The 10,778-nt window shown below is 50.0% G+C and overlaps 1 protein-coding gene across 1 annotated transcript in view; it reads right to left on the reverse strand.

Moving 5' to 3' along the window:
- The window catches only part of Nt5dc3 (5'-nucleotidase domain containing 3), a 43,110-nt gene extending 34,261 nt beyond the window's left edge, over positions 1 to 8,849 (reverse strand). Inside the window, exon 1 of the mRNA XM_005358222.3 lies at positions 8,569 to 8,849. Within this exon, the coding sequence (XP_005358279.1) occupies positions 8,569 to 8,758 (190 nt within the window). The 5' untranslated portion in view covers positions 8,759 to 8,849. The remainder of the gene's footprint in view (positions 1 to 8,568) is intronic.
- Positions 8,850 to 10,778: the final 1,929 nt, after the last annotated feature.

The following is a 10,778-nucleotide window of genomic DNA, read 5'->3' on the forward strand; positions in this document are numbered from 1 at the left end:
TTTGTACACTGTGAAGATATATCTCTGTCCGGGCACCTTCTGATTGGTTTAATAAAGAGCTAAGTGGCCAGTAGCTAGGCAGGAGAGGTAGGCAAGACTTCCAGGGAGAGAAAGGAACTCTGGGAAGAATATGAGGTGCTGGGATGCAGAGCAGGTCAGATGTACAGTACGGAAGAGAGGAAACAAGCCATATGACAGAACGTAGATTAATATAAATGGGTTAATTTAAGTTTTAAGAGGTGGGTGGGAACAAGCCTAAGCTAAGGCCGAGCATTCATAATTAATAAGAAGCCTCTGACATTATTTGGGAGCTAGGTCGGATACATTTGGTGCTCCAATAGACGGAGAGGTCATACCAGCCAGTGCCACAGCTCAGCCCGGCAACCTGCCAGAGCTGGGGCAGATAATCGTAGCTCCTGGGCGGTGCCCATGGACCTAAGGCTCAGCTCTCACAGATCCAAGAGGGGCAGAGTGAGCAGCCAGCGCCATGTGCTAAGCAGAGTCACAGAAGGAGCCTGTAGAAGTACAGAAGTCTTTGCAACATTCGGCAACATTTTCTGGGAGCCTTAGTGCACAGACAGTTTATGCTCACTATGTGCAACATCCCCTTCCTGTCCAGTCGACTGCACGGTGGGTAGCCTGGCCCTTTAAGGCAGTCGGACAGTCATGGAAAAAAAAAAAAAAAAGCCAGAGTCATTGCGTGAAAACCCGCCAAACAGGTATGGTATGCTTGAAAATATCCCAGCTGATATGAGGAACCTTATCTTTGGCACTGAAGTGGCTCTGGAGAAGCCTGGGGTGGACTCGGAAGCTGAGTAGGAAAAGTGAGGGGCCAGTGCAACTGTGCTAAGGGTTTGGGAGGTGTTCTTACTGCCAATGCCATTCCTGGCAAGTTCTCTAGAGAGCTGCAGGTTTGGAGACTAGGTGAAAAGTCTCAAGCCGTGCTGGAACTATATTGCTTCGCTGCTGGGAAAAGGCATCAAACGCCTTAGTTGAGGGACTCTCCGTGCCCAAGGGTTTTCATCTTTCTGCCCTGCCTCGAAAACTTCTCCTAACGCCAAATTGTAGCAGAAAAACAACAGCTAATTAAGTCGTCCCGCAGCGATCCCTGTGACTCAAAGAGGAGAGAAGGCAGGGCTGCACTTCAAAGAGCATCCTTGGCTGCCCAGGTGGGCTCTACTGTAATTACAGACTTCACGTTTGAGGAAATGGAAGCCTGGCTGGAGTCAGCCTTTCCCGATTTTCACAATGGAAAGGACTACAAAGAACACCAGAATTCCTGGGCGGTGATGGTTCACACCTTTGATCCCAGCACTCAGGAGGCAGAGGCAGAGGCAGGCAGATTTCTGAGTTCGAGGTCATCCTGGTTTACAGAGAGACTTCTAGGACTTGTAGCTAGGGCTACAAAAAGAAACCCTGTCTCACAAACTCAAAAGGTGGAGGAGGGGTGGGATAGAAGACCAGAAGCTTCCAGAAGCTAAAAGGGCAGGGATATATTCTTCCCTGAGCCAGAAGAGGAGAAGGCAGCCTTGCTACCAGCTTGGCTTTAGCCCTGGACTCTGTCCCAGAGCTGTCAGAGCACAAATGTTAGCCCCACAATGTGCAGACTATGACTGCTGCCTTCACCCTCTCCAGCCTCGGCATATGGTGGCATTTCCCAGAGGCTGCGTGACGTCCGCACTACAGTAGGCTAAACGCAGAAGCAACCGGAGAATCCAGAACTCTTGTATTCATCTACACGCACAGATAGAAACTCGCAAAATATGAAGCTATGCTGATATCCTAAACTTTTTTATTTTGGAAAAACATTTTCTAACCAAAGAAGCCAGGCAGGACGGTGGTGGCACATACCTTTAATCCCAACACTCAGGAGGCAGGAGGATATCTGAGTTCGAGGCCTGTTGTAGAATATTATTTTAAGATGCGTTACATTTGTTTATGCTGTGGAACATTCGTTTTAATGATGCAAAGATATGCTGCCGTCTTTTATGTTGTGTTTGTTTAACTCTATGAAGCTTTGACTCTTTGCCTCTGAAGCACCTGATGGGCTAATAAAGAGCTGAACGGCCAATAACCAGGCAGGAGAAAAGACAGGCAGGGCAAAAGACAGGCAAAAGATAGGGGGATAATTTAAGAAAAGCTGACTAGAAATAAGCCAAGCTAAGGCTGGGCATTTATAGGTAAGAATAAGCCTCCGTGTGTGATTTATTTGGGAGCTGGGTGGCAGGACCTCCAAAAAAGCCAAAAGAGTAAAACAAACAACATTTTGGTGTTCCAATGTGGGGCGATGTTGGGGGATAAAGACCCCTGGCCCCTTGACTTTCTTTGCCTTCCTCAGACCCTTCGCCTGCTGGAGTGAACGGAGCAAAACACCTGTGCCCGCAGCTGCTCTGAGCACGAGACCCTGATGGCAGGGGCGTGGGTTCACGTGAGGCCTGCAGCTGAAAGATCCCGAGAGCTGGGCGTGGCTATCAGTTAAGGGTCCCTATATAAGCTTCCCTGGAGCACAACAAAGTTGGCACTCTTGTATCAAGGAGGACCCGTGTCCCTGCCTCTCTCTGCCTGTCTCTGTGCGTGTGTTTTTAAGTCTCCAGCATAGTTCCCGGCTCGCGTTCCGACCTGTAGTGGCACAGGCGCTACAGACGTAGAGCGCGACAGGCGTAGGGGGCGACACGACAGGCGTAGTACCGTAGAGCGGACGCTGTGCTTTATAGGGCTAGAATAAAAGAAAATCTACCAACAACAGAGGCCAGCCTGGCCTACAGAGTGAGTGTCAGGACAGCCAGGGCTACACAGAGAAACCCTGCCCCGAAAAACCAAAAAATAAAACGCCATTTATGTTAACAGGTAGCAATTTATTGTCGCATTAAACAAATCACTAGGTACACTTAATTTCAATATGCCTATAACTCCATATAAACGAAGCTTCCAGGATCTTTAAGAAGTGTTGTGGGTTTTGTTTTATTTGGAGGTGAGGGAGGAGATAATTGGTGCAAGGTACTCAACCCAAGGCCTCAAACATGCCAACTACACACGGAACCCCTGAAAAAAACTTTTCTCTAAAGGAATTTTAAGTTTGCAGAAAGTTCTGGAAGCAAAAAGTTAGGCTATAGCTACCTTAGCTACCTCTCTACCTCACAAATGATGGTCACCAGTCACTAAGGGGCTGGAGAGGTTGCTCTGTGGTCAGGGGCATAGACTGCTCTAGCAGAAGACCAGGACTTGGTTCCCAGTACCCACATGGCAGCTCACAGCCAATTCCTGGGACTTGGAGGCCTTCTGGTGGCCTTAGCCAGCACCAGACAAACACATGGTACACACACATACAGGCAGGCAAATGGAGGATCGTGAGTTTGAGGGCAGCTTATGCCATGTGGCTTTAAGAACCCCCCCCCCCCCCCCGTCCGTTTTCTTGGAATTGTAAGTCTTGCTACACACCCTGCCTTTACAGTGGGTTTTGGGGACCCAAACCGTGTCCTCAGGCTTACTAAGCAAGCTCTTTAACTGCTGGGCCATCTCTTCCACTTAAGGATACGTCTGCCGCCTGGCTTTTGCTGCTGAGAGTCAAGACTGAGTGATCTACATAGAATTAGGGCTGGGAATGGGACTCAGTTGAGAGTGCTTGCCTAGAATGCACAAAGTTAGTCCCAAGCATTTAGAGGAGACAGCAAAATCAGAGAGTTCAAAGCTGGCCTAGGCTACAAGAGACCCAGAAAAAAAAAAACAAAACAAAAAAAAAAAAAACCTGGAGTGAATTTGCTTCTTTCACTAAGGAATATGCATCCTGAGGAGTATAGAGGAGAAGAAAAAATGCTTAGGGAGATCAACTGGTAATTCCGCTAACAGCCTTGGAGGACAAAAGAATTAAATTCTAAAAATCAATATTTCATGTGGTGGTGGCGCACGCCTTCAATTCCAACACTTGAGAGGCAGAGGCAGGGAGAGTTCTGTGAGTTCAAGGCCAGCCTGGTCCAGCGCTAACAAACAAACAAACCGGCACTTCTCGGCCTTGGTGGCACCAACAGCCTGAAGAAGCTAGTCCGCAGACATTCCTGGTCTGGAAATGCAGTCCACTTGGCAGAATGCTTCTGTAACATGAACAAGGTCCTGGGCTGGATCCAGCATCCACAACCCAGCTAGGGACAAGCTCAGTCTAGACCGGTCCCTGTGCTGGCTCTGCCACCAGCTCTCACCCACGGTGTGAGTCTTTCCACTCGGTAAGAATAACAGAAAACCAAACCAGCACTGGGACTTGGGGTGAGACCACACATGAAATGTCCTGTGTGTGTACAACTGCCGAGGAAGTGTGATTTAGGGGTGCAAATGCGTCTGTTTATCCAGAGACAGAGTACCAGGAGTCTCCAGATTCCTACGGGCTCCTGACTCTACTGTCTGCCATTCCTAACTGCGTAAAGAAAGCACATTCGTAACATGCATTCTTACTAAACATATTATTAGAGATTCCAAAGTACGGAACCCCCAAAATGGAGCTACTAATGCAAAACTGGGGCTTCAAGATCAAATTTTCAGGAAGCAAAATATCGACATCTTTTTTTCTTGGAAACTCGTGGCTTTTAAAGGCTCTGGTTGCTTCTAAAGCTAGAACTGAAAAGCCCGGCTATAAAAAAAAAAACAAAAAACAAAACTGGTGTGTGGATTTTTTTTCTCCATTTTAACAGCTGTATTCTCATAAGATTGTAAGGCACAGTCCTAGAGATGCTAGTCTAAACTAACAAGATGTTAGTCTTGTAAGTTCTTCACCTGCAGCAGCTCCTGGAGGAATGTGTGTGTCATTAGTTATAATATAGCACCTTATATATGGTGAGAATTATCTCTGTGTCTTACGTTTATTTTGGACCGGTTCTGTTTGCATCAGTAGTCCCTGCTAAGTACCGAAATTGTGTGTGTGCACATGTGTATGGTGTATGTCTGTGTGCACGTGTCTGTGGTGCATGCTCCATGTGCACTCGTGCAGAGGCTAGAGGGGCACATCAAGTGCCCTGTTCTGTCACTACCTTACTGCCTTCAGACAGGGTCTCTCACTGAACCTGGAGCTCTCTGGGTTTTCTGTTTGGGCCTTTTCCTGCACACCTGTCTGGCCAGCAAACCCCAGAAACCCTCCTGTCTGTCTCCCCTGCTAGCTGGCGGTACAGTGAGATGCCACCATGCCCAGCTTCTGTGGGTTCTGGGGATTAGAACTCAGGGCCCCATGCTTGTGCAGAAGCTCTCAACTGAACTGGCTCCCCAATCCCCACAAATACCTAATTTCTGGTGGATTATCAAACTCTTTCAACCCAGAACTGTAAATAAGCCTTTCTGTGTCTCTGAATATAGCTTCTATCACTTCACAGTAATCCCCAGCTTTGCTGCCTGTTTATCTTCTTCAACTACAGCCTCGCCAAGGGGGCAAGTATTCTAACCAGCCCTGCTCTTTGATTAACTCCTTGGGAAGGGAGGGAGGAAGGGAAGGAGGGAAGGGTGAGAGGAAGGGAGAGGAGGGAGGGAGGGAGGGAAGAAAGAAGGAGAAAGGAAGGAAAGAAGGAGGGAGGGAAGGAAGGAAGGAGGGAGGGAGGGAGGGAAGGAAGGAAGGAAGGAAGGAAGGAAGGAAGGAAGGAAGGAAGGAAAATAACAACAAACCCACAAGTTATCCAAACCCAAAATTAGAGCTGCCTCTCTGAGGGAAGACCGCCTCTGTTCTGGAGACAAGAAAACAGGCCAATTACCTGAACACACTGAGAAGTCTAGACTTCCACCGAAATACAATACACAGTCAACAGGAACAGACCTCACACAAATACATGCAGCCCTTGGCAGGACACTCACAACAGTGGTTTCTCAGAACACTAATCCAGGGGACCTTAAGTCCAGCACCACTGATGCTTGAAGCCACATAGCTATTTATTATGAAAATATTGTGCTGGTCGCCACCCACCACTGCCTCTACCCCCAGTGAGAAATAAAATGATCTCCAGACCTAACCAGGTGTCCCCAGGGGTAAAGCCACCCCTCTGCATCCTGCTGAAGACCAGCATCTAGAGTCTTGCTAGGGCTTATGCTGTGACATTCCAAAGAACTTTCCGAGCTGACTTCCAGATGGGATCACTAGATTAAACGTCTTCAGTAAAAATTTTTAAAAAATGGGAATTAATTCCAACGGGATGCTTTGCAATGTGACCAGTTTTGGAAACTGTCACAGAAAAACAAGGAAGTGTGATAAACTGTGTGAGTCAAGGGGGCCTAACAAGACAACTTAGTGTAGCATGCAATCCTGGAGGGGACCCCAGGACAGAAAGGGGATGTTAGGTACAGACAAAGGAAGAGGGGAAGAGACAAAAAGGGCTGGGAAAACAGCTGTCGGCTTTATAGGAACTACAGGTTTCTCTGTATATCCAAAACTGATCTGAAAAATGTTTTGTTTTGTTTTTTAACAAATTTCAATTAAAATGGAAAGAAAAGACTGGGGTAGAAGGTATTAAAACAAAGCCTAAAGCCACAGCCCTTGCCGGGCAGGCATCTGAGTGATTGTACCTGAAGGAACTGTCTGGATTACGGAAAGGGATCAAGTGGCCAGAAAATGAAATTCTTTTGTCAGAATCAGGAAGTGGAAAGGTAAAACTCTCTCCTGAGGGGATAACTGAGGAGGGGGAGGGGCTCTTGCATCCCCATAGGCCCTCTTCTGCCCTGTCAGCGGCTGTCACTTATCCCTTCCTCTAGACTTCACATCCATGGCCTGGTCCACATCTTGGCACAGGCAGGCGGGTGAACACATGCTGGACCCCCCGCCCAGACTCAGGAACCTGAGAATCAATAACCTTAAAGTCGGCTGCTGGGTACTTAACACATGCTCACTGAAAGGTCACGGACACCAGCTGGAGGAGGGTAGGGAAGCTGAGTACCCAAATGAGACAAAGAAGTCAGAGCCAAACTTAAAAGTCCCTGAGTTTTCAGGGGCGACAGAGGAACTATTTGTGAATGTGCTGTGGGCACGGAGAAGGGACCTGCACACCGTGTGCCCGCAGTGAGGGGACCTGCGCACCGTGTACCCGCAGTGAGGGGACCTGCGCACCGTGTACCCGCAATGAGGGGACCTGCGCACCGTGTACCCGCAGTGAGAGGGGCTGCACACCATGTACTCGCAGTGAGGGGACCTGCGCACCGTGTACCCGCAGTGAGAGGGGCTGCGCACGATGTACTCGCAGTGAGGGGACCTGCACACCGTGTACACACAGTGAGGATACCTGCACACCGTGTGTGTACTCCTAGTGAGGGGACCTGTGTGTGCACCGTGTACCTGTAGTACCTAAGTCACCTCCTCCACCTCCCTGCAGCGGCTACTATCTGCTGAGCATCCAAAAGCAGGAAGGGTGGGAGGCAAGGAGAAAAGAACAAACTTGCCAGGAATAGTGGCCCCCACCTGGGAGGATAACGCAGGCGACTTTAAGGCCCATCTCCAAGAACTTGCCTGGCCTAGACGATCTTCTCCATTTCTTCTATCTCTAAGATCTGTCAATCCTAACCACTCCAAAGCAAATCTTTCCGGCCGCACCACGTAACAGCTTCGAAATCCAACTCTTGGCAAAGGAAAAACCAGAAACAATAAGCCACTCTTCCATAGAAGTCTGCATCGCTGACACGCTGGAAAATTATTCCAAGTGGGTTTTGTTTCGCTTGAACTGACCTCTGGCCAAAAGATGCAAACGGATCTTAGAAATCCTACAAAATGTACCTTCACTAACCCTCCCCGGGCCATCCTCCCCAACCGCCTCCCTGCAAAAGAATCAATATATTAAATCCTGAGTCTCCTCTGATAGCTTCAGTGTCTACGGCTCACTGCCCCTTGACTCCAGGTTCCAAATAATCGCCAGCTGGGAAGAAACACATAGCAAGAGACGGGACAATAGCTTCCCGACTCTGGGTCAAAACCAGTCTTCTGTCAGGTCCCTTTCTTGCGCTCAGATCTCTCCTTTGCCATCTACACAAAGGACACGACCCCCTCCTCCGGAGGCTGCAGGAGATGAGGGACATTATCAATGCCTGACACTAGTATAGTCTGGTTCCTCTCTCCATTTCTCCCCGCTTCCTACTGGAGCTTCTTCTCGGCTCACTTGGCCACAAGTACCCTCTCCCCCTCGCAGAGGGCCGTGGATAACCAGACCCCCACACCCACTTCAAACAACGTTTCACCCTACTCCATCCCGCTGCACCAAGGAAACCCGGCTCAGCCTCCTGACCCAGCCGCCTGCGCCGGAGCCTATCTAGGACAGCGTGGCTGCTGACTGGGCTGCCACTACCATTCCCAGGGTGAATGACAACACCTAACGGTGTTTGGGATAACATTTTCCGACTGACGCCCTTGGAACTCTCGCGGCTGCCCAGAGCACTTCCGAGGCCCACTCCTGGCTGAGCAATCCCCAGGTATGAAACAGCTTTCCAGGCATGGGAATGACAGCGAAGCAAGAGTTGCCAAGTTCTGGACTCCGTCTCCGCGGGAGCCGCGCGGCAGAGATAGGGTGCGGGGCCCGAGGGTCCCCGAGCAGGCGGTGCAGGCTGGGTCTCGCACTCACTCACCGTCCGTGCTCCTCTTCGCCTCGTGGTAGCGCGCCCACAGGTAGCGTTTCATGTCCACGGCGGCCGGGGAGGTGCACAGGCGCCGAGCACAGCCCGTGCGCGGCCGTCCCCGAGCTGCAGCTCCGCCGCTGCTCCGCAGCCCCGCCGCAGCCGCCCTCGCCCCACGGGCCACCGCGGCCACTGTGGCCATGCCGGCTCCGAACTGCCGGAGGCACGGACGGCCAGCGTCGGGAGGATTACCGGACGCGAGTCCGCGATGCCTGTCTCTGTGCAATCAGCCTCCGGGCCCAGAAACCAGCCTCTGAGGGGCGGGACCTAGGCGGAGTCGGAGGCGGGGCCTGGAGACGTGGGCAGGGTCTATACGGAGGCGGGGTCAGGGGCTGGGCTTGGAGCCGCGGGATGGGTGGGACCTGAGGCTGAGACAGGGGCGGGGCCTGGCTGGACAGAGGGAGGCCGGGACTGAGTGGGACCTTCCGTGATTGAGTCAGAGGCGGAGTCAGGGGCGGAGCCTTGGGGAAACGGGGTGGGCCGGGCCTTAGATGCCTGGGCTCGGCTCCCGGTCTGCTGCGGTCACTTCCTGACCCAGCGAGGCGTGGGGGTGGCACGGCAGTGGCACTTGAGACCGCATGGACTAGGATGAATCGTCTCCGACCCTATCGCCGCCCGCAGGACTCCGTGCTTCCTTCCTCTTGCCTTCCGTGGCGATTATGGTTGCACTGATAGGCACCCCTCACTAGGCACTCCTGTCCGGGTCCCAGCCTCTGGAAGGTGACCTCACTCCGTATCAATGGCATCTGCAGGTCTTCTGGATCTCAGGTACTTGTCTGAGACGTCCTGAAGCCCATCCAAACCTGCCGAGGTCCCACACAAAGTCTAAAATCGCCTGCAAGATCCCACCCCTGAAAATTCCAAGTATAAAGCACACTCAAATTTCCCTTTTCGGTGCACGGCCTCTGGAAAGCCGGATTCCCACCTCCAAGAGGTCCTCTGGTCAAGATTCCAGGCTCCTACCCACGCTCACAACACACGCTTGGTGCCTGCTCAGCTTACCTGCTTAACTGCACTTGTTCCACGCCTTGTAGCTCCCACTAAAAGCCAATAAACAGCAGCCGCCCCACCAGGCGCCATTTCTGTGTGCCCTGAGTCAGACATGGCTCCTGCAGGATTGACTGCCGTCCACCCGAGACCTGCCTGAAACACATTGAGCCCTGGAAATTCCCAAACTACCCCCACGGTGACCACTGAGTAGGAGGTAAATCAGAGGAACGAGCTGGCATATGTGAAATAGGTGGGGCACAATCGTGATTCCTAAAGCATCGACTGGGAGAGTAAGGTGGTTCACGGAGGAAGATGACCCTTAAGCTAGTTCCTGGCTAATAATAAAAAGTCATCAATGAGGCTTCCAGGGTAATTTATCTCTACAGTTTTCTCAGCTATCTTCAAAGATAAGCACCATGTCTCTCATTTTATACATAGTGAAATTGAGACACCACATAAAGTTGCTCACCTAAAGCCACATAGCTGAGTCCCCTCTTCCGTGAGTTTCCTAGGAACGATGTTGTTGGGTGGTGGGGATGAGGGTCGCTGGAAAGTAGTCCTTAACTATTGCAGGTTAATGTTTGACGAATCACTGATAAAATGGAGGATAGTAAAATGCTCATATAGATATAGTATCAAATCCAAGAGCTCTGATACTTAAAGCTTTATGACGAGAGGATTTCAATTTCTAGTTTTTTCTTATTGTATCAATAAAAAGTTTTGGTGACAACAATCATCAATTTTGCTTAGATGGGAAAAATTTAAATTCACAATAGATAAACCATAGAAATGTAAAAATGAAGCTAGAATTGATAAGGTTGCATATATATAATATATATTAGAATATAGTACTATGGAGTCAAGATGTTCTACTTCGTATAGAAATCTGGGTCACTTGAACCTGCTCTTTTTAACTAAAATCAGACACAACATCATAAGGGACTAAGAAAACTGAATCCCCAGATGTGGATAATGACGACTCCTAAGTGTTTAAAAGAAAATATTTGATTAAAGAATCCAAAATAGATGCTAAGGAGGTAGCTTAGTCTGTAAAGAGCTTGCTGTGTGCACACCAGGACCTGAGTTAGTTACAGCTTGCTGTGAGCACACCAGGACCTGAGCTAGTTGCAGCTTGCTGTGTGCACACCAGGACCTGAGTTAGACTTGCTGTG

Source organism: Microtus ochrogaster, chromosome 24 (assembly GCF_000317375.1).
Source record: "Microtus ochrogaster isolate Prairie Vole_2 chromosome 24, MicOch1.0, whole genome shotgun sequence".
In the NCBI taxonomy this organism is placed as follows: domain Eukaryota; kingdom Metazoa; phylum Chordata; class Mammalia; order Rodentia; family Cricetidae; genus Microtus; species Microtus ochrogaster.